Genomic DNA, 25,062 nt, shown 5'->3' with positions numbered 1-25,062 from the left:
AATCAATATTCTTACTTAAATATATGAAACACAATTGGAAATCAAAATATTTCCTATAATATATTCTCAAATATTATATAATTTTGTTTTCTTCTTAATAGAATTGTTGATATTTCAAATTCCCTTTTTGACTCAATGCTTTTCTTCGGTTCTAATCGGAAATGACCGCCTCTTGAGCTTCCATGTAGGCTTCTATGTCCCATGTCTTCAAATTCGTTCCTCTCTGCTTAGATTAAATTTTAGTATGCCTAATAACGCCACCAATTCATGAAATTAGAGGGAGGTGTATTTTTCAAGACATGGGGGGGATGTTTTGAAGTTACTCAATAAAAGTATCCAAAATAAGCCATTCTTCAGTAAATACCGAATTTTTTTTTTTGGGGGGGGGTTGAAAACAAATGAACGGCTAATCTTAAGAACGGCTTTTGCCTCAGTGCCTTCTGCCCACCTAATTGAAGCCACTGGTACCCAAGAGTTGCTTTTCAGGATTATACTCATTTGATTTACTTTATTTTGCAGTATATATCATCGATAAACTGAAGTTGATCGTGGTACAAATTAGAACCCTTCTTACAAAGGTAATGTTTCAGTTTCGCGTTTTAGCATTGTCAGAGGAATTTTAAGTGCCTTTGTTTTGTCAGAGATTATTTGACACCCTTATCATTTATTGTAGAAAATACAAAAAACGTAATTAAAGTATTGAAATAAATTATGGACAAAAAATAAATGAAGAATATTTTCCTACAATGTATGCCTTTTCATCATGGAGGGGGGAGAGGGCTGAATAAACCCGCTGATTACGAATATATCAGGAATGGTCTCTTCCTAGGGATGTTGACGACTCTTGAAAGTCATCTTAAAGGTTATATTTGCCATAAATTTACCATGTTGGTTCTGTCTCTATTTATCATTTTTTTCAGCGATATGTGTACCAAACTAATGCAAGATTATGTGTTTCAGGATGAAATAAAGATTAAACAGCCATGAAACCTACAAAAGAGCTACTAGTTGCAGTAAACATCTCCTAAGAAGTTAAGAATAAAAGATAGTTAATTTAACAGATAATGCAATGGATTCACACGAACAGCTGGCTCTTGCAGCCAAAGTGGTAGTTGCCACAACATCAAAAGAACTAGACCTTATTGAAAAAAAAACCTTTAGCATAACAAAGTAGCCCAAATTCGCCAGCAGGGTTGCCAACTGTTTGATCCATGAATATGTCCCCTGAGCATCTAAAAATGTGTCATTTTTAATCAAATTATGTCCCTTTATTGTCTTAAATATGTCCATAATATGTTCATCTTGGAATCTCAGAAACTAGTTTTCTTTACAACTTGTATTATTGACCAAAAGGCGCTTTGTAAACCTCTTTCAAAGCGACCAGTTAACATCAAAATAATGAGAACGAAACATATTTATTTATTACATCCATACAGAATGAATTAGTGGGAAAGCACAAAACTCATAAAAACATGTAAACCGAAAACTACTAGTGGAAGCTTAAGGCTAATCTTCTAACGAAAATTCCTCTTGACTGGTATGTTCGGTATGAGGGTCACCATTTTTACATCCTTTGGTAGCTTATTGCCAATCAGAGTACTTCTTGCGTATGTCATAAGATATTATCCAGGAGTCAAGTGACGCTCCAGAACGCCGGATAAGCTGGGCTGCACTTCAATCACTTTTGACTCTTAAAAAGAACAGTGCTTTCCAATTTCCAATCGAATCGCTCACTTCGAAGTTTCTATGACAAAGCCTTCTATACGAAGTTCAATAAACTGTGTTCAAAAGACAACAAACTGTGCCACATCGCTATTTACTTCAGCATTGCTATTGTGCTGCCTATGATTTATAGTCGTTTAGAGTTTCAATTATCAAAGGAATTTATATCTGCTATATTTATTTCTGGATTTTTACATGTTCTTTGGACTATTTTGAACAAAATGGCTATCTCACAGTTTTGACCACATGCGTCTGGGGAAAAGAGGGCGCAAGAGGAAAGGGCTAATTGCCCTCTCTTATAACTTTTGGTTCTTAAAAGGGAACTAAAACATTCAATTTCAAATCAAATGAACTTCCTCTAAAGATTAGACGACCACCCCTTCCATATAAACCTTATATGCCCCAGGACGTAACTTACAAAACTTACCGTCAGGCTGGGTGGTAGTGTCAATCCCAAATGCCTTGTTATATGATCTTCAATTTTTTTTTTTTTAAACAAAATGGTTATCCCAAAGTTCCTATATGATGCTTTCGGGAAAAGATTATGAGAGGGGAGTGGTCTGTCGCCCTCCAACTAAGTTTAATTCTTAAAAAGGGCACTAGAACTTCTGATTTCCAATCCAATGAGCCCCCTTCGAAGCTTATATGACCACCAATAACGTATATTATGCTGCTACTACTACTAACAACTCGCTGCAGCACCAAGCCGCCTGAAGCCAATACAGCTACACACGCTCCTCCTCCAATCCAATCTATTCAAAGCCTTTCTCTTTACACCCTCCCAGGAAGTTCCCCTTTCATTTAAACCCCAGACGAGGACGGCCTGCTTTCTGTTTAGCCGTAGACGGTTGGACAAAAAGAACAATCTTCGGCAATCTGTCATCCTTCATCCGCAGAACGGGTCCTAGCCATCTCCACCTTTTTTTCATTATAGTCCTAAAAAGCGGGATTGAACCGTATTTTTCGTACAGCCCACTGTCTCAAATACGTCAGTCAGCTGGGTACTTAGAACAATCCGAAGGTAATTTCTCTGAAAACATATAGCAAATCTTCATCCGCTTTTTGAAGCGCCTATGCTTCAGAGCCATATTTAACCACTATCATCACTGTAGCTTCCAATATTCTAATCTTGGTTTGCAGCCTTATCTTCCTACTAACTATAAAAAAAACCAAAAAACATCGAGAGCCTTGGCTATTCCACTTTTAACATCTTCATCGCTCCCACCGTCTTTACTAATAATACTACCAATATAAGTGAAGCCCACCTGATCAATCTTTTCGTTACCCAACCCCACCTTTTAATCTTCACTTATTCCTAGCCCTAGTGACTTAGTCTTCTTAATATTAATTTTCAAACCTATTCTAGCCCTCTGAACTCGCAAAACTTCTAAAAGTTCTTTCAATTTGCTCACACTTTCATCTAGAATGCTTAAATCATCAACATAATCTAAGTCCAGGAGAGTTCCCCTCCCATTTGATTCTATTGTCTCTCATTGCCTTTCCTGTGCTCCTTAAGACAAAGTTCATCCATATCAAGGGGGATAGAACACAACAATGCTTAACTCCTGATTTAATACAAAATAACATACAAACAGTTTCTCCAACATACAAATAGCAACCCTTACTATGGATTCTTATAGAAGAAAACTGAAAAGATCTACAATATTTCTTTTTCCATGAAAAAGACTTTGTATATAAAAAACGAACGAAAATTAATTAAAAAAGTTCCCCAAGACAAGTTTTTCGAAGAAAAGTAAAGAGCTACATCAAGCCAAGAATGAGCAAAAACAGATTCAAATAATCTCCCAAGCATAAAACTACCAGAAATAACTATCAATAAATAAATGAAACTTCAAAATGAACAGAAGTTACAATAAACATCCGAGTCAAACTGAAAACGAGCATAAATTAACATGAGTAGGGCTGATAACCCCTATGCCTCCTCTAGACCAGAACACAATTTGCGCTTTACTGAAATCAAAATACGCTTCAAATGTATTCACCTTTCTTACTTTCATAAATGAAAAATTATCAAAATCTTAACGAAGAAATGTCTATAGATGTCAATTTAACTGACAATACACGGCCATTTGTTCCTTTGCTTTTTTCAGTAAAACCCAAATTGTGTTCTGATTTTGAGAAGGCATAGGGGTTATACGACCTACTCATGTAAATTTTTGCTCGTTTTGAGTTTGAATCGGCTATTTATTGTAATTTCTGTTTGTTTTGAGCTTCATTTATTTATTGATAGTGATCTCTGGTAATTTTACGCTCAGAAGATTATTTGACTTTATTTTTGCTCATTCTTAGCTCCATGGAGCTCTTTAATTTTCCTTGAACAACTTGACTTGTGGAAAAAGTTTAAGTTAATTCTAAAAGTTAAAGTTAAAATAATGCAAATCACTAATCACATTAATATATTTGTCTGGTATATCATACAAGAATGAGACCTTTGCCAAGGTTCTTCTATCAACAGAATAGAACGCTTGCTCATAACCTATAAAATTGAGGACCAAATGTGTTTGACCACTCAGAAACTTTTTCAACTATTAATCTAAGAGTGAAAATTTGGTCGACATATCCTCTACCTTTTATAAAACCGCACTGTTCTTCTCTTAAAACTTTGCCTACAGCATCTCTCAGTCTAAAAAGTATCATATTACTAGGTAATTTGCTACCTACAGAGACCAGGCTAATGCCTCGATAATTACCGCACTCACTCGTATTACCTTTCTTATATAGTGATTTAATTAAGGTTTTCTTAAAATCGTTAGGTACTCCTCCTGTTTAAAAATCATATTCGGAATCTTCAGTAACTTATTTCTAACCTCTGAGCCGCCATATTTAAGAATTTCATTTACCACACTATCAGCACCTGGAGCCTTTTTTTTAGTCCTTTTAGTATTGTCGCTAATTCTTCTTCATAAAACAAATATTCCTTCACATCCAAGGTATCACAAACTTTTTAATTTCTCTCTATATCTTTTTCTGCAACTCTGTCTCGTTTTAGCACGTTCTCAAAATTTTTTGCCCATCTTTTTTTAACTCTTTCCTATCTTTAACTGGGACAAGTCCGAATTGACTACTCCTCTCAATTTATTAACATGCCACTGCAATATTTTACTATTATGCCGTCTAGCTGCATCTTCCAGATCCACGGTAGTTTTATCCATGGCCTCACCTTCAAACCTCCTTAGTTCATATTTTAACGTTTTCTCCGCTTCTTTACGTTTCTTTTATTTTCGTATGGTCTATCATTCAAGTAACTCTTGTACAAACCCGTTCTCTTCTCTAATAAACATTAAGCCTTTTCACTAATATTCCTAGCTGCATTCCTAACGTTCTTCCCTTAGACACCATCCGCAACTTCACAAATTGTTTATCTAATCATCTTCCACATTGTCAAATTTTAAACTCTCCAGTTTAATATTCAACTGTTCCTGGGAATTTTCTCTCAAATCTTCATCCTAGAGTCTACTAACGTCATAACATCTCGGTAGTAGTTAATCTTCAGAAAATTTCAGTTTTAAATTAACCCTAGATACCACTAGATGGTGTTCTTTATTTTTAACATCAATAACAGCACTTCTAAATACCCTAGTATCTTGTATTGATCCTGCCAGTCTTGTGTTCACTATAACATAATCAATAAGGTTTGTTCTCTTACCACCACCTGAATACCATGTCAACTTATGGGCCATTTTATTACCAAACACCGTATTGGTTATAACTAGATTGTTATTCCCACAAATTTGCAAAATTCAGTAGCCATTACTGTTTCCTTTCTACACCAAATTTATCTAGGCTTGAATACTATCTATCCCTATTTTTACTGACCTGGGCGTTAAAATCTCCTAGTAAAAACACCATATTTCTACCTGGGACCCTGCCTATTTGCTCCTGTAACTTTAAATAAAATTTGTCTGAGTCACTAGTATATCCGTCAGTCGGTTCTACGGGGGCATATACTACTATAACTGATGCCTTAAACTTTTTAGTCATGAAATGAGCAGTTAGTATTCTATTATTGATACCTTCCCAGCCTAAACAAGACTTAGCAGCTTCCTTACTTATCATAGCCCTACTTCCTGTCTATGCACCCCATACTTCCTGTCTGAGTAAGCAAATTCTATATCATCTAATTTCATGCTTCCTAGCCGAGGGATATGAGCTTCTGAAACTCCTAATAAGTCCAGTTCGAATCGTCTGAATTCGTCAGTCAAAATAACGATACAATAGTAATTTTTTAATCCCAATTTCAAATTGTCAGGTTCTTTAAATTATTGAAATAATTTTGGCCTCAGGAAAAGCAATGATCCCGGATACCAGTGCAGGACGGGGATCAACATATAGTCTCAAGTCTTCACCGAAGTGCTTAGAACCGGACAGCAGAAAGTCTGTGGGACCTCCGGTATGAATGCAGGCTTTGTGCAATCCTGGGTCCATCTTGGTCAAAACATAGTTTTCAGCACTTGGCGATTTTCTTCTATCAACAAGAGTCGAAATCCTGCACAGGCAGTCTCAAGCCTATTACCTTCGACTCATTATATATTCATGACTACAAATATTATGCTACTACGGGAATTATGGGCAACTGGTATAACTCATAGCCCTTGCCCTCAGGGCCTTGGGGGGTTGTTACCCACAAAAACATAATTGCTGGACTTTTCAACTATGCTGAACAAAATAGCAATCTCAAAATTTTGTTTGGATGTGTTTGGAAAAATCACTTTTCATCGTCCTCCAATCACTTTTGATTCTTAAAAAGAGCTTCTTAAAAATAGAGAATTCTTAAAAAGAACTCTAAATTTCCAATCAAATGAGCTTCTTTCGCAGTGTTTACTACAACCGCTTCTGTCCAAAGAGCCTTGGTCAGAAAGAAAATAATCCATTTTGACCTTGTCGCTATTTCCCAAAAAAATTCAGACTGACGAAATATACCCTGAGTGCTTGGCTTTTATTTTGATTCCAGACCATCAAGAATCCAAAATTTTAATTTTCTAAACTTTTCATTTTCAGTTGTCAATACTTGATAAACTGATAAATGTTTTTGCCTGGCTATCGGAAGCCGGAAGTCAGTGTTAACGAAAACGGTGCCTGCTTGTCTATTATCTTGACTGTAGTGTAAAAACTAGGAGAAATACAATCGTTTATAGATGAAACAATACAAACTCTTAAGGATTTTAAGAGTATTTGCGCATAGTTGCCTTCGGCAAAGAGGAAGTAACTCCGAAAAATACAGTATAAAATGCAAAAGATTAGTAGAAAGTAAGAAGTTTAGTAGATATAGTACTAGATAAGTAGTTTTGGCACTAGTTTGGTGAAGGGTGAGTTTTTTTTCATAAAAATGTATATCTGGTAGGGAAATTATGTGTTTTATGTCATAAACTTGAAAAAGGTTTCCTTTTTGTATCCTAAATTTCTAAAATGTGTTCCTTAGTTGCCCTATTGAGTCATTATGTCCCAGCACATAGAAATATGTCCAGTTGGCAACCGTGTTCGCCAGTGGATATTCTTAGGTTGTTCTTATTGATCCGTACTCTTATTGTTGACTTGCACAATTCTATCAGACTGTATAGATGGTGGTAAAAAATCAGTCTCTGGATTGTTTTTAAAATATATTTGAATGTGGAGCACAAGGAAGGACTATAAAGGCAGTAGTGCTCTTCCACAACACAATTTGCTAGTGTTTGGATATGAAGAGGGGATGTTTGGATGCTCTTTATAAATGTTAGTTTTAAGTCGAAACTTGTAAGCTAACCTCTATGTCATAGGATATCCTTCCACTTTCGTGAATCATGAGGGGAGCAGGTGAATTGCAAGAAATTTTTTGAATATTTGGGACACTATTTGGCCTTTTTTTACTTTATTTTTAATGAACAATTGACCCCCAAATAAATTGTGTTCCCGTCTCAATTCTCAGACACGCTATAAATGTATAATATTGAGTTTTGTTTGTTTTTCATTATTTTCAGGTAGAATTTTGATACTTCCTCCTCAGGAAAATGTACTAAAGTTAATCCTTAAAAACACTACTGCCAAATGATAATTTGGATTGGTATCATTCAACCTTTTGTTATAGGATAACCTCTATACCAGGTCAATTAAGCATTGCGACGATATTTGGATAAATGTGCGGATAATTTCGTTTATAAAATTCACAGAGGGCTCCTTCCTTTTTGCATGATAATCCAATCCTTATTTCTTTACTCTAAATATCCATCCACTTTCTTTTTCATTCCATTATTTTTTACATCATCACTCAGCTCCCCAAGTTTTTCATCTCTCGAATACATCGTATCACTTCTCAAATCTTTTCTGGCACCTCACTGATCATTTTCTGTTTTGCAGGTTCATTATCTTCGGTATTAATCTCCGGTATGGCCCATCCTTTTATTGCTCCCGGTCGATCGACTCTCTGTAGATGGTTTCACTGACGTTTCTAATTTTCAATGACTTACACCTTTCGAAAATCAATCAAGATAATATTTCTGAACCTTCTAGTTTCTATTCCTGTACACGTCTGAAAAATGCAAGTCATTGCCGGTATATATGATGGACAATCCACTGGCCTGTCTGTCTTTTTTGTCTGCCTCAAAGGTAGTTGTGGACTGCTCAACACGAAAATCAAAAATCTGGATTTGTCCAGAGATTGTCTCCTAAGGTGCTTCCGTAAATGGTCCAGGCCACCTTTTGCTTTTGCAGAATTAAAAATTGTAGCTTGAGTGTGGTTTTTATGGCACTTGGTATTAACCAAGTGACATATAGCAATCGCAAATTCTGTCGGTCTGTCTGTCGATCTGTCGGTCCCGGTTTTGCTACCTTAGGCACTTCCAGGTAAGCTAGGACGATGAAATTTGGCAGGCGTATCAGGGACTGGACCAGATTAAATTAGAAATAGTCGTTTTCCCGATTTGACCATCTGGGGGGGGGGGGGGCCGGTTAATTCAGAAAAGATAGAAAAAATGAAGTATTTTTAACTTACAAACGTTTGATCAGATCTTAATGAAATTTGATGTTTGGAAGGATATCGTGTCTCAGAGGTATTATTTTAAATCCTGACCGGATCTGGTGACATTGGGGGGGGGGGGGCTGGGAGGGGGAAACCTAAAATCTTGGAAAACACTTAGAGTGAAGGGATTGGGATGAAACTTGGTGGGAAAAATAAGCACAAGTCCTAGATACATGATTGACCTAACCGGAACGGATCCGCTCTCCTTGGGGTAGTTGTGGGGGGGGGGGGGGTTAATTCTGAAAAATTAGAAAAAATGAGGTATTTTTTAACTTACGAGCGGGTGATCGGATCTCAATGAAATTTGATTTTTAGAAGGATATCGTGTCTCAAAGCTCTTATTTTAAATCCCGACTGGATCTGGTGACATTGGGGGGAGTTTGGAGTGGAGAATCGGGATGAAACTTGATGGGAAGAATAAGCACAGTTTCTAGATACGTGATGGACATAATTGAAACGGATCCGTTCTCTTTGGAGGAGCTGGGGGGTGTTAATTTGGAAAAATTAGAAAAATTGAAGTATTTTTAACTTAAGAACGGTAACCGGATCTTAATGAAATTTGATATTTAGAAGGAATTCATGTCTCAGAGCTCTTATTTCAAATCCCGACCAGATCTGTTGACATTGGGGGGAGTTGGAGGAGGAAATCTTGGAAAATGCTTGGATTGGAGGAATTGGGATGAAGCTTGGTGGATAGAAAAAGCAAATGACCTTGATACGTGATTAACGTAACCGTACTGGATTCCTCTTTGGTGGAGTTGGGGGGAGGGGTTCAGTGCTTTGGCGAGTTTGGTGCTTCTGGACGTGCTAGGACGATAAAAATTAGTATGCGTGTCAGGGAGCTGCTATTGACTTGATAAAGTCATTTTCCCATATTCGACTATGGGGGGGGGGGCTAAAGGGAGAGAGAAATCAGAAAAAATGAGGTTGGTGATCGGATCTTAATGAATTTTGATATTTATAAGGACATCGTGACTCAGAGCTCTTATTTTAAATTCTGACCGGCATTAAGCCTCTAACTTTCTTTTTAAATCAATCTATTGATTCTTAGAATTTTTTAGAGCTCATATCATATGAGCTCTTGGCTCTTAGCTCTTCTTGCCTCGTCACAAGTGCCATACGAGCTCTTAGCTCTTGTTGAGGTGTATTTCTTTCTGTCATGATAATTATATTTAATTTTATTCCATGAATGTGTTTGATGTTGCGATTTACATCTATTGTTATGTGGTTCTTCGACTGAATCGTATATTTTTAAGTTTTCAGTACTATACTAAGTCTGCCAAATATAAGTAAGTGTGTGTGTGTGTGTAGTGTGCTAAAAGTTTAGAGAAATATGTACTCTGTTGGTCACCGAAGTGACAGTGGGACACACAATAATTATACGACTTGATTCTACTTCTTCGTTCTCCTATGGAAAAGGCAAGTATTTGATTAAATTGTATTTATCGTTTTTCCATAATTGTTACGATAAAGTATGTTGACAAACTTTTCAATGGGGAAAAAATCAACCAAATCTTGAAGAAAAACTTCGTGGCTTCAACTTAAACACCCTTTCAACCTTGGATTTCAAAAACGGCACTGCTTTTAGTTTTCAGTAGAAATTAAGTGGCATAGAACTTTATCTCTACCTCTGCATAAGACATATTTTTTTCTGAAGATCAGAAAAGATCAGCTGATTCAGATAAACAAAACAAATATCTGGATACTAATGCAAGTACAGTGAGCCAAAAAGAACGGCTTTATTTACTTAGGCTGTGTCATTAAGTAAAAACATTCTTGTTTAAATCCTTGAAAAAAAAAGTTCCCGCGATAAGCTTCAAGTTTGAAGTTTTGCTCTCATGAGAAATTGTGAGTATATCAGATACGACCATAAAAAATCACACACCCGAGGTCCGATTACTTATGCTTTACAAAAAATTATGCTTACTTATAACTTAATAACTTAGCTTAATACAAATTTTATTTAACAGATTAAACTTTATTTAACATCAACTGCAGTGAGTTATTAGTAGAAAAACTCCAAATAATAAAAAAAAAATCAAAATAAAAAAAGCCTAATGATTACTATCAATCGGTAAAAACAGAAAAAAAAACAGAAGAAAGAAATAAATGAAAGATAATAGAGTGGCTCAACCTCACTCAACTTGGTGTAACGCTTCAAAACCACTAAAAAACAACCACGCAATTAGCTTTCTTTCATTACATTCTCTGAGAGAGCCCTCCCCCATCCCCAACCTCCCAAAAAATTGCAATCAAATTATTCTTCTTTGAAGTTGTCCAAATGCTACCCTAAGGTAATAACAGTTCATGAAGCTTCAAAGCCACGTTCCTTCTCCAGTAAAATTCGAATAAATCGGATACACTCCCTGGTTTTCGGATTAATAGTAGCTGAGTCGAGTGGTTAGCTTTGTAGACTAGAAATGCTTTGTCCGGGAAGACGGAGATTCGAGTCCTGGTGTCGCGGGCTATTTGTTTGGAACGGGGGTCAATGTCCTGACTCCGTAAGCTCAGCCAGAGTGGAGCCAGCCCTAAAAGGGTACTTGGAAAACTCTTGGGAAGGTAAACAGGAAGGGTGTGCAAAAGCACAGGATGGCTGGCCCCCAACCCTCCGCTAAACTTCCTGGGTGGAAGGCCATGAAACGGAGATCAGCATCGCTGCTAGGGACTTTTTTTATAGATCAACTGATTTTAAATCCGTTCTTTATTATTATAATTTATTTTCAGTCTCGACGGTCAGATTTCGTCAGAAAGCTCGTGTCATGGGCCAAAGAACTGAAGGTAAACGAAATGATATTGTTAGGGAGCTCCTCGTCCAATGTGAGGAAAGATCAGCAAATGGTTGGTCCACAATACCGTTATTTGAAGAATGACTTTAGCACATTGGAATATCCAAGGTATCTTTTCTATTGTTTTTTAGTTGTATATGTATGAAATATTATAAAATTTTAATTTTTATTTATTTTAAGCTTTTGATTATGTTCTTTTATTTGTATCAAATTCCAAATGTTTTCTAGCTTGACCGACCCGCGTTGCTGCGATTAAAAAAGAAAATATCCCCCCTCTCCTTGCGGAACATTTTTCCATGCGGAAGACTCTCGTGGAAAATTCCTACTAGGAAATTTTTACCTCGTAAAAAATCACCCTCTCCCGCGTTTTAATAACGATCGTATTTTTTAAATTTGAAAGTATTTGATTCCCCCGCGGACAATTGTCTACCCAGAAAATTCTCCTCTTCGCAAAACTTCTCCAAAGAAATCCCTCCTTGGAAGTTTTTATTCCAAAGAGTACCCCTGCGGGAAACCCCCCCACCATAACCAGGCCCCCGGAAAATTATCTCCACACATAAAAGAACGATCGTATTTTAAAAGCTTAACAAATTTGAAATTTTTTTAGGATTATTAACTTACCGATTGGGCATTATTGGATGATAATTAATGCGCAGATGATGTGAATAAAGCAAACAGAAGCAACTGTCAAGTATTTGTGTTCAGGGGTTTCTAATTTTACCGGAAAATCCCCCTCCGTGGAAAATTCCGCCCTTCCGAAAACTTCCCCACATATAAGATAACGATCGTTTTTTTCTAAATATACCAGTATTTGAAAATTTTAGGTTACGGTTTTTAACTTACCCGTTGGGTATTACCCGTTGGGCAATATCCAGAAAATTTGAATAATATAAACATAAGCAACTATCAAGTGTTTTTTTCTGGGTTTTCTAATTTCAGTCAATTTTCTAAAAAAGTATTTAGAAGGTCTAAGGGGGGGGGGGATTAAACCTAAAACTTTCGCAACAGTGTAATCAAAAACTCCTTATAGTTTCTTGACGATCACATGAAAAGTGGTAGTAATGCATAAAAGACACACGCGCACACAGACACACATTTGATTAGATTTCTCATACATTCAATTAGATGTATAGATTTTTCAAATGTTGTGTTTTTTGTGTTCAAACATTTAATATAATTTTTTGAGCTTTCAAATGAGGTATATTCATAAGATAAAAGACTAGTGTGGTAAAATATTGTTATTGCTGGTATTAGTTGCTCCAGTTCGTGAAAATATAAAGGAGGGAGGGGTCAATTGCCTCCCTCTATCAACTGGCACCGCTACTGAAAGTGTATTATGTTCAAATTTCATCAGGCCCAAAATGGAAGCACATAACTAACCTTTTATTGAATAACAAACTAGAAAACTTTTCTACTAAATATTTATAATGGTTGGACTCGTGCAAGAATGTCAAGCTTTGCAAATAGTGGGGGGGGGGGAGCTTTTTTAGCTTGTTGGTGTTTTAAGAATTGAAACCTCATTAAGAAAAGAATAAAGAAGAATATAGGTTTAAATATTGCTCTTGGTAGTTACAATTGCCTTCCGTTTAAAAATTAGTTTGTTTCAACATACTATAAATATATGAATAGTTGTGCAAAGTTCAGGTCCTCAAGGCAAGGGGGGGGGGGGTAGGTACTTTTTGGTCATGTGACTTAGAAAATGTATCTAGCTGCCGCAAACCTTAAGAAGTTTTGCTGGCTGGTAGTTTTTCAGATTGGTCATGACCTGACTGGGGATGTTCACACTCTTCTTGTATTTATGTGTGTATACGTAAATAATTTAAATAATCACGTTATTAAGTTTTCTGAAAATGATAAAAACGACTTTTTAGTATTGCGGGGAGGAACAGATGGAAACCTTCTTGATAGATGTAACCTGAACAGTGAGTGCTTAAGCCCTACACGTTCAAAGTTTTCCTGGTTGCATTTAAGACTGAACCTCGGGGGGGGGGGGGGGTATATTTCTACTCCCATCAATAGCTATGTTAGAGTTTACCTAACAATTCAGGTTGATCTAACCAAGTTCCAGGAGTTTTTCCAGCTAAAGTTAGACAAATTTAGACTATTCTGCTGTTTCGTTTAAAATTTCATTTGCGAAAAATAATTGTTGCTAACTGCAAAATTTTTGCTATTTTTCTCAGTCTATCTTAAAAATATATACCTGTTTCATCGAGTATATATCTTATTTTTGTCAATCTGAGAAAAACTTTCACTAGGGAGATGCTTTGACATATCAAATTGATAGGTAATCTATTAGTTCTTACAAAAAAGAGAGAAAAAGAAAAAAAGATTACCCGTCTAATTGATTGAGAAAATGTACTGAAGGGTAGTGCTCCCCCTAGGTTAGTGTGAAAGACCTATTAGAATACTTCTTGTCCTAACAATCTTTATGTTAGCGTGCTTGTTTCATCTCAAAAATAGCGACTAAGACCACACTGCCTTTCCATATCAAAGAAATACAAAGTAGAAACATTAGGGATTTTTTTTCAAGACAGTTGAATTCAACTCAGTGAATATTTCGGCCCTATGTCCAAGGGCCGTGTTCAGCACAGCACGAGAAAAAAAAAAGAAAAAATTTATATATGAACTTACATTAAAATGTGATAATTAAAACTAATAATGTTTTTTTTTAAACTTAAAAAAAAATAGCCCGAGCATCCTTACTTCAACGAAGTTCAACCTTACTTCGTAAGTTCCCCTCCAATCACTTTCGACTATTAAAAAGGTCACTGGGCCTTTCAATTTCCAATCGAATGAGCTGTTTTCGAAGTTTATACGACAACAAATGGCCATCTCAAAATTTCTATGTGATGTATTGTGGGATAATACGAGGTGTGGGGTGGGAGTTATCCACCCTCTGATCACTTTGAATCTTAAAAGGGACACTAGAACTTCTGATTACCAATCCAGTGAGCCCCATCCGAAGTTTGTAGAAAAGGGCACTAGAGCATCTGATCTCCAATAAATGAGCCCATTATGGAGTTTTTACTATTACCGTTTCAGTATATACCTTATATGTCCCCAGGGCATAACTTATGACCCTTGCCCTGAGGGCTGTGGGTGGTTGTCATCGTCAAAGACATAATTTCCGGACCTTTCAACTACGTTGAATAAAATGGCTATCTCAAAATTTTTATTGGATGTGTTTGGGGAAATGGTGGGCATGGGCGGGGGTTAGTTGACCTCCAATCACTTTGATTATTAAAAAGGATACTATCCCTTCAAATTTTCAATCGATTGAGCTCTTTTTGAAGTTTCTACGACAACGAGTGGTCATCTAAAAATTTCTGTCAGATGCATTTCGGGAAAATACGAGGTATCTATGTGTATGTGTGTCTGGGGAGGGGGTAACCATCCTCCGACTACTCTTAATCTCAAAAAATGCACTAAAACTTCTGATTAGCAATCCAATGAGCCCCCTCCGAAGATTGTACGATCATCCTTACTATATAAACCTTAAATGCCCCTAGGGTATAACTTACAACATTTGCCCTGAGGGCTACGCTGAACAAAATGGCTATCTCAAAATTTGTATTGAATGTGTTTGAGGAAATGGTGGGGATGGGAGGGGGTTTAGTTTTCCTCTATTCTCTTTTGACTATTAAAAAGGGCACTAGCCCTTTCAATTAAAAAGGGCACTAGCCGATCGAATGAGGCCTTTTTGAAGTATCTTCGACAGGTCTTTCGATACGAAGTATCCTAGTCTAAAGAAAAAGAATACATTTTGTCCACATCGCTCTTTACTTAGGCAGCGCTATTGCGCTGCCTTTAATCAATGATAACCCCTCTTCAGATTTGTACCTTTCTGCTTATTCGTTTTGATTATCTATTCAGGTCTGTTATTTCAGTTTTTATTCATGCCAAAACGACTCCTGGATGTTCTATCACCTCCTAACGAACGTAACTAAATTACGAATGCCATTAGTCGCCAAATTGTTTGCAAGTAAAGATCTATCGGAATTCTCCTGCTCTTGTCTATACTGAAAAATAAAGTAATGAGATGTCAGCACTATTCTTCTTTAGAGTGAATTACAAATGTTGAAATTAGGGATTTAAAACAGAAGGACATTGTGATTGCTCTTTGCACAAAGATTCACTCAATAAAAGTGAATTAAAAGGGTGCTCAAAGTAAATTAAGTGCAATCACGCACATTTGGAATCATCTGTTGGGTTGAGGAGGAGGAAGGGGGGCACAGTACAAGACTAAGGTTATGAAAAATTTCTGAAGCAATGGTGAGAATTATAAATATCATCATTTCTCTTTATCGGAGGCAGAACCGAGGCCCAGAACGTACTTAGGTGCCCTTGATGAAGAGTATATAATGGAAGAGGATAGGTAAGGTCTGCCTGGACGACAGGTCTGTTGTTTACATTTTTTTTTTGGGGGGGGGAAAGGACTCAATTTCATTTTTCTTTATTCAGAAACTCTATATGGAAGTATTTCTCTACATTTGTTGCATTGTTATTTACATATTACTCATTTATAAGGCCCATAGAACAATTGAAACATTTTTTTATTATTTTTTTTTTAATTAAAATACTAGGTGCTCACATGACGACTGCGTAGAATATGAACACTTCTTTGGGTGGCACAAACCACTGAGGTAGATGAATCTATGATAGAATCTTCAAATTTGGAATTTACACTTTCACCTCACTTGCCACTATCAAGTATTAATTATGTAATATGAAAAATACTAAAAAAATGAAGGATTGGCATTATTGAACAAATAGACTGAATATTCCACAGAGATAGAAAAGCGAATAGAAGCCGTATTCTCGCTAATTGGCGTCAATTATTTCTTACATAACGAAAATTCTATTCTGAACGTATAGCTTGGCTCCTGGCGACGACAAAATCCGACAAGGAAATTTTGTAGAATCTGACCTCTTTCTTCTTTCTCTGGAATATATAATTGTCACCTTAAAGTTAAAAGAGTGAGGCCGTTTGCTTACTAATGAATAACATAAGCTATAAAAGATTGGCCTTTGTTCTTTGTTTATACAGAATCAAACAGTTAGTGGTAAGCAACTATAAGAAAGCAGCAATACAGTTCAATTGTGACCAAAACTCTAAAAAGAGGAATTTTAATATGAATAAATATATAAAAAGAATTGGCTTATTGTGTTGATTCCAAATATATAAAATTCATTAAGCTCAATGTTACTCATAAAAGGCTACGAGACTTAGAAAATGTGCCTGATTTTCTAAAAAGAGGAGAACACCCCCTAAAATTTTAAAATCCTTAATGGAAATCACACCATCAGATTCAGTGGATCAGAGAACCCTAGTGTAGAGATTTCAAGCTCCTATCTGCGTACACGTGGAATTTTGTACTTTTTGTCAGAAGAAAGATTAACCCGAGAGGTGACCATATAGAACCAATGGTCCTAGAACATCGGGATATGGCTCATTTAAATGAAAAATAAAAGTTCCAGTGCTCATGTCAAGTGACCGAAAACACTGAAGGGTAACTAGCCCCCCTCCCATGCCCTTTTTCCCCCAAAATTGTCTGATCAAAATTCTGAGATAGCCATTTTGTTCAGTATAGTTCAAAAGTCCCAAAACTATGCCTTGGGGATAATATGACCCCTCACGCCCAGCTCAAGGGGATAGGTCTTCGAGTTATAAAATTTGCCCGTTGTTAACGTATAGTAGGGGAGAGTGGGGTTGGTTCGGACGTGGGGTGAATCTGGACAAGCGCTTTTCTTCCTACAGAGCCGTCTGCTAATCATGAAAAAAAAAAAAAAAAAAACACTGTAGACTTGCCATCTAGCATTCTACTTGGTATTTAGTTTTGTTACCCCACGTGCAGGCGTTTTGGAAATATTTGAAAAAAAAACTGAAAAAACCAAGGTAAGGCATCCTGTATCTTCTTTACTTTGAGATTTAATTCAGCCTATATTAATAAACATTTAGCTTTCTTAATGCATGACACGTTTAACTTAGACTTTGTTAAGTTGTTTTGATTTTGGCTTTTGGGCGCCATCTGTAAGTTCTGAGGCGTAGGTGAGGTTTCAGGCTTTTTTTTTCATGTGTGGTTCGTTCAAACAACCACAGTGGGGTGCATTCGGACACTGTCCGAAGCAACCCTACCAAATATTTTGGCCTTTCCAATCATTTTTCTTATCATTTACCTTTTACGATTTTAACCCGAGAGGTGACCATATAGAACCAGTGGTCCTAAAACATCGGGATAGGGCTCATTTAAATGAAAAATAAAAGTTCTAGTGCTCATTGCAAGTGACCGAAAATACTGAAGGGCAACTAGCCCCCCTCCCATTCCATTTTTTCTCCCCAAAATCGTCTGATGAAAATTGTGAGATTGCCATTTTGTTCAGTATATTTCAAAAGTCCCAAAACTATGCCTTGGGGATAATATCGGGATAGGGCTCATTTAAGTGAAAAATAAAAGTTCTAGTGCTCATTGCAAGTGACCGAAAATACTGAAGGGCAACTAGCCCGCCTCTTGTGCCCTTTTTTCTCCCCAAAATTGTCTGATCAAAAATTTGAGATTGCCATTTTGTTCAGTATAGTTCAAAAGGCCTAAAACTATGCCTTGGGGATAATATGACCCCTCACACCCAGCTCAAGGGGATAGGTCTTCAAGTTATAAAATTTGCCCTTTGTTAACATATAGTAGGGGAGAGTGGGGTTGGTTCAGACGTGGGGTGAATCTGGACAAGAGCCTTTCTTCCTACAGAGCCGTCTGCTAATCACGAAAAAAACACTATAAACCTGCCATCTAGCATTCTACTTGCGTATCTTGTTTTTTTACCCCACCTGCAGTCGTTTTGGAAATATTTGAAAAAAACTGAAAAAACCAAGGTAAGGCATCCTGTATCTTCTTTACTTTGAGATTTAATTCAGCCTATATTAATAAACATTTAGCTTTCTTAATGCATGACACGTTTAATTTAGACTTTGTTAAGTTGTTTCGATTTTGATTTTTGGCGCCATCTGTAAGTTCTGATGCGTAGGTGAGGTTTCAGGCTTTTTTTTCAGGTGGGGATCGTTCAGACAACCACAGTGGGGTGCATTCGGACATTGTCCAAAGCAACCCCACCAACTATTTTGCCCTATTCAATAGTTTTTCTTATCATTTACCTTTTGTAATTTTTATTTTTACCTTTTTCTAATTGTTTTTTTTATTATTCAGAATGCCTCGAGTATACAAAAGAAAGTGGCCAGATTCTCCTCCTGATCAAGAAAATATGAAGAAAGCCGTTGAGGCTTATATCAAGAGAGAAGGCACGTTGAGAGGAATTGCAGAAAACTGCGGTATAAAAAAATCTACACTACTGGACTACGTCAAGCGATCAAAGCCATCAAGGGAAGAAGCTTCAACAAGTGCCAATGAGGAGCCTCAGCCACTCTGTATCAACTTCCTGGTGAAATCCAAACGCAACAGGCAATTTTTTGACATGGGACACGAGAGGAAACTTGCAGACTATTTCCGAGTCTGTTCTACTATGAACCACGGACTTACGACAAGAGAATCAAGATGTTTCGTCTGTTCTTAAGCTCGTGCAAATAACATTTCTGTACCAGAAAGTTGGACGGAAAACGAAGTAGCATCAAAGGATTTCTTAAGCGCAATCCAGACATTTTAGTCAGAAATCTGGAACCCACAAGTCAGGTGAGAGCATCCAGTTTCAGCAAACCTGTAGTTCAAACATCTTTTGTTAAGTTGCTTGATGTGTGCGGGAGATTTGGAGCCAAGCTGACACCCGATTGCATCTGGAATGTGGATGAGACTGGCATACCAACGGTGATTCTACCGCCTAAGTCCTAGCGCCGACTGGACAAAAACAGGTTGGTCAGACAGTGTCTGCGGAAAGAGGTCAAAATATAACTGCTGTCTGTTTCACAATTGAGTCTGGAGCAACTATCCCTCCGGTTTTCACTTTTCACGAGTGAATTTTGTACCTAGAATGATTAACGATGCCCCCCCTTGCTCACCCTCCTTGGATGGGTCAATGGCGACTTACTCTTGGAAGCTGTGAGACACTTTGTGAGGATCACCAAGCCAGATGCAGAGAACCCGATCCTCCTGCTAATGGACAACCATGACAGCCATCTCGATGTAAGGGTGATCAAACACTGCAAGGAAAATTTTGTGACACTTTTGACATTTCCACCTCACTGTTCGCATAAACTGCAACCACTCGACGTAGGTGTTCTTTCTCCTTTCAAGAATGCACCAAAAGGGTGCTTCAATGAGTGGCTACAGTTATATCCCGGCCAGCGTATTTCGATTTACGAAGTAGCATCGCTCAGCAGAGCTCTCTTCCTAGATAGTGAGACGAACATTGTATCTGCGTTCCGACCCACTGGGATCTTCCATTTCAATCGTGACATATTTCCCGAGGGAGCTTTTGTACCGTCGCTAGTGAAAGACAGGCTCCTAGATCAAACAACCGTTTCGCCAACTCTTCTGTCGTAGGCTGACTCCGAGTCCAGACCCTCACCAGCTTCTTCCATGATTAGGTCTCCGGAAGAAGTTAGACCCTTCCCCCGAGTTGAAACTAGCTCTAGTTCGGGTCGCGGGAAACGGAATCGAGGCATGACTCGCATTTTAACAGACACACCTGAAAAGGAAGAGATTACAGCTAAAATGCAGAAAAAGATCAGACCACCAAAGCAATCTGCGAAGAAACGCAAAAACAGTATGACCCGTAGTGATGATGGCGAAAACGACGGAGCGGAGCCTTATTCCGGCTTGGCTGCCTTGAATGATTCGTGAAGCGACGAGTCTCTTCACTGCGGAGAGCTTGTAGAGGACTTTGACTTAGTCTTTTGACATAGAAAATGCTCAAGTTGAAAGCTTTGTTCTTGTGAATTTCGAGCTGAGAAAGTCAAAGAAGTGTGATTTTTTCTGTGCTTCCCAAATCAAAGGAAAAAGTGGAAGTGACATGGAATTCTCTTTCCTGCGCAGAAATGGAGCACGGTTTGTCTTTCCAGATATCAAGGACAAAGCATTTGTGTCTTCAGATGACATTGTTCTTGCCCTTCCATCGCCTGCTGCTACCGGCAAGACAGAGCGGACAAAGCGAGGTCTCACTTTCCATTACGACCTCTGCTGCTACAACTTGAGATAAAGAGGATCCAATTGTGTACATATTGTTTGATTTTAAGATTTCTCTGTATCCGAACTTTTAAGTACATTGCATTTTATTGAGAATTAAGTGCTGTCCGAACCCACCCCCATATAGTCCAAACTCACCCTACACGATGGGGTTGGAAATTTGTGAAACATTAATAATTTGAGCTTAGTTCTAAAAGACGGGAGATAAAAATCTGCAAGAATTTCCAACGAAGCATCAACACATTCTCTTCTGTTCCAGCCAAGAACTAAAAAAGGCACTGAAGTAGAAGCCACAACCAACCCAAAATTTCTGTCCGAACCAACCCCATCCTCCTCTATTTCTTATGGGAAGTACAGGGGAAGGGGGATATAGACATTTGGGGGTGGATTTTGTGCTGGGATTAGGTTTCCATGAGAATAAATTTCCGTTTGAAGGGCAATTTCCGGGGGTGAAGATTCCAGGGGAAATTTTACTCTTTGGGGACTTGATAGAATGCCTCCTAGACGAAATTATTTTTATTTATCTTACTTTCTCTTTGCCTTCTCAATTTTGCATTTAGACATGTTCCGGGTGAATCGTCCAAGGGAAATGTTCAGCGTGTCTGGATTTCCGGGAAATAATTTTAGCGGAATGGGGATTTCCAGAGTGATTTGAAAAACGGTTAGAACTTAATCCTTTCCAAATTAAAGTATGCTATGGAGAATTTTTCGGGTTGAGTCTTCTCCAAGAAATTTTACAGAGGGGGATCTTCAGTGAGGATAGAATTGCTCACAAGGAATTTTAAGGGATGTCTGTGTGTGTTTTTTCTTTACATGGGAGTAAATTTCCACGGAGGGGGGAGGCCTCCTCAATACAGGGCTCTTTACGCTAAGTTTAAGTGTTTTTTTCCAAATTTTTAAGAACAGCTCCTGAAACGCAAGGCCTTTAAATTGGAATAGAAAGCTTTTTAAAGGTACCAAAACTTTAGTGTGAACATTTAGGTATTGTGGAGGGGGCAATCCCTCCATATACGGAGTAATTTCTGTTCGTTTTGAGTTTTAATACTGATTCTTACTTTCGGTTGAAGAAACATGTTTTGTTTAATTTGATGTACTATAAGGCTCTAGTAGTTTCTGGCGGTATATATATATATATATATATATATATATATATATATATATATATATATATATATATATATATATATATATATATATATATATATATATATATATATATATATATATATATATATATATATATATATATATACATATATACATATATATATATATATATTTTGCTGCGGCGATATGGCATCCGTCTTAATGCAAACCATCTGTTTCAGCTTAATATAAAATATTACATTCACATGTTTACAGGAAGAAAAGGTGAAAGGGGAGGGGATGCTTTTGCACATCGTAAGGAAACTTTCGAAACTAGGGAGGGCGCGTTTAAAACAAAACTTGCTTTGAAATCATTTTTGACAATTCAGACCTCCATATATATATATATATATATATATATATATATATATATATATATATATATATATATATATATATATATTATATATATATATATATATATATATATATATATATATATATATATATATATATATATATATATATGTATATATGTATATACGAAACTTAATTTAGATTTTATGTAAATGAGATTATCGCAATCCTCATCATCTGCTATCAGATTCTGTAGAAAAACAAGAGTGAAACCGTTTGCTTATCAAATGTGAGCTGTTAAACATAGGCGTCTGTCCTTTGTTTCTATGGTGTTTCCATGTTTATGTGGTGTTTATAATTCTATTTAAACTATTTCGGGGTGGTTCTACCTTCATTTTATTAATAGAGATTTGCTTTGTACTGAAGTTGCAAAGGAGCTAGTTTCAAAGTTTTGCAACACTTTATCTACTTACTGTGCCAGAACTTAAAGTCAGAAATTGTCTTTTAGGTCAGAAAATTGGATTAAATTTGAACCACTGCCAAAGTACATAATCGAAGTTAATCGAAATGAAAATATCGAAGGAGGAGATTCAATCTCGATTCCTTTTGGTGGAATTTGTAAAGCTGTCTATCAAGCAAGGTAATTAAACTGTATCAATATTTTTGGGGGTGTTCCCATTCTTGTTTTAAGAATGGGGGAGGGAGTGACGAAATATTCTACTGAATGTTTGTAAAAATAATTGATTTACATATAAATAGTTTTTTTTTTCTTTTAAACATTTTAACAATATAAAAACTTTTATGATATAAAGGATACCATCATGTTGTCTCTTCTCTGCATACTGCCTCTGTATATTTTCCCAATAAATTAAATTTTGAATCCTATGAAGAGATTAGCTATTATCTATTATAGTTAACATAATCCCAGGGACTTTATGTACAAGAAGTTTTTTGTCTAAAATTGGCCTCTTTTAAAACTAAGAAAAATTAACCTGGATTAACCACATCGGTGTACTCACCGTTTTATTTCGCCCATATCCTTGCACTCGCATTTGGTACATTACGAAACATTTGTACATTACGTACAGATTTTTTTGTACATTTGTACATTTTGAACATTTGTACATTTTTTTGCACATTTGTACATTATTGTACAGAAACATTTGTACATTACGCAGGGTGCGTACTTGCAACTTTTTTTTAATATGTAGGAAGACACGAGGAGCTGACGAAACGGAGACACATGGCAATTGAAACACACCTCGGTAGCAAAAGCTTAGCAAAGCAGCTTATACGAGAACGTAGAAGGCTATTATACGCAGTGTTTAAGAATGAGTAGACCTTGAGAGGTACACCTGTCTTTGGAAACCAAAGACATTCCAAAAATATTTGTACTATCAGAAGAAGAGATTTTTTAATCATCTTTAAAACAACCTCGGAATCAACATGTTAGCTGCGACACAACTGACTTCAAAGCATGGCGAATATGAGTATTATGAAGGAAATGCTTTCTTAATGAAACCAAGGTTACGGAATTCCCTCACAAAAATATATTGTTACCACACAGTCAAACCGAAGAGAGGCATAAAAGAGTGACTTGGGTGGAAATACTGTCTTTGCAGAGTTGTAAAGAATCTCCTGATCGGCAGGATAGATTTCATAAGTCTAGAATAATATACTAAAACCGGTTCATCAACATACCTTAAATTGTAGCTTTTGCTCCGCTTCATGCATCGCAAAGAGCTTGAAGTTTTTTTTTTGAAAGCTATTAAACTGGAAAATGACGGTGAGCAGTTCTGCAAAAAAGAAAAAAAAAGAAAAAAATACTTAAGCGTTTCTGCTCTTCAAGTCTGCAAATCCGTACTTCTTTAATTGTAACTATTAGAAATTAGCAAAAGTTAAAAAAAATTAAAGCCAATATATTGGTAACCTTGTCAGTGTTGAATGTGTAATAATGTAAAAAGATAGATGTAAAAATGCGTAAACAAAAGGAGCATTTATCAAATTGTAAATGCTTTGATAAAATAAACATCATAGGAATCCCCACTTGACGGAAAGGTTTTAACTATCAAACACCTTAGCAATGCCACGTTCAATTTTTCCTCTTTCTGTTCTACTTTGTCTCCTCCACCTCCTATTTTGCCTCTATCCATCTCCATATTCTGTCTCTCCCAGTCTCATTCTCTTATAATCCCTGCTTAATTTTTTTATTCAAAGGAAGAAATTGTATATTAGCATACTATATCGAATAGTGCCTTTAACAGTTGCAAAGTTTGGAAAAGAATGAACTCTAACTGCATCTCTTTGACGTTTGACGTTTCCTTTTGCTTGAAAATAACATCTGATAGGAAGACCATATCCAGGGGGGGGGGGGGGGTCTGAACCCCCCTATCCCCTCGTAATTTTTGTCTGACTCTTAAAAACGTCAACAATTTTTCATGTTTTTTTAAAGTTTTTTTTGCGTTCAATTTTTAATTCGTTTTTTGGAATTAATTTTTTTTTAGTTAGATAAATTTTTTTAAGATTTAATTAGTGAATTCATTTCTTATTTTTCAAACCTTGGGATTGCTCACAAGTGTGATTGTGAAATTAGTGACAAATTATTGAAGATTATTAATCTAATTTTTGAAAAAGGGGAAGTACCAAGCGATTTGAGTAAAACTTTAATTAAACCCTCTTTAAGAAAAGTGATGAGTGTGTGTGGTAATTAAAGAGGCAATATATTGGTTTCTGTAGGAAGCAAATTACTTAGTATGGTGGTACTTTTTAGACTTGGAGATGCTGTAGATAAAGTTTTAAGAGAAAAAACAGTAGAGTTTTAGGGAGGGGGAGAGAATGTATCGACCAAATTTCCACTCTTAGATTTACAATTGAGAAGCGCCTGAGTCATGAGGCTCTTATAGTCCTCGGTGTTATAGATTATGAGCAAGTATTTGTTCTGGTAGTAGAGGATCTTTAGGGAAGGTCCCAT

The 25,062-nt window shown here is 36.7% G+C and overlaps 1 protein-coding gene across 1 annotated transcript in view; it reads left to right on the top strand.

Annotated features, from left to right (window-relative positions):
- The window catches only part of LOC136035284 (proteasome assembly chaperone 2-like), a 48,194-nt gene that overhangs the window by 11,381 nt on the left and 11,751 nt on the right, over window positions 1-25,062 (top strand). Inside the window, exons 3-5 of the mRNA XM_065716967.1 lie at window positions 520-578; window positions 11,459-11,628; window positions 22,600-22,731. Coding sequence (XP_065573039.1) covers window positions 520-578; window positions 11,459-11,628; window positions 22,600-22,731 — 361 coding nt within the window. The remainder of the gene's footprint in view (window positions 1-519; window positions 579-11,458; window positions 11,629-22,599; window positions 22,732-25,062) is intronic.

The sequence above is a fragment of the Artemia franciscana genome, chromosome 14 (genome assembly GCF_032884065.1).
Source record: "Artemia franciscana chromosome 14, ASM3288406v1, whole genome shotgun sequence".
NCBI lineage: Eukaryota > Metazoa > Arthropoda > Branchiopoda > Anostraca > Artemiidae > Artemia > Artemia franciscana.
This window is presented reverse-complemented; position numbering and strand designations above follow the sequence as displayed.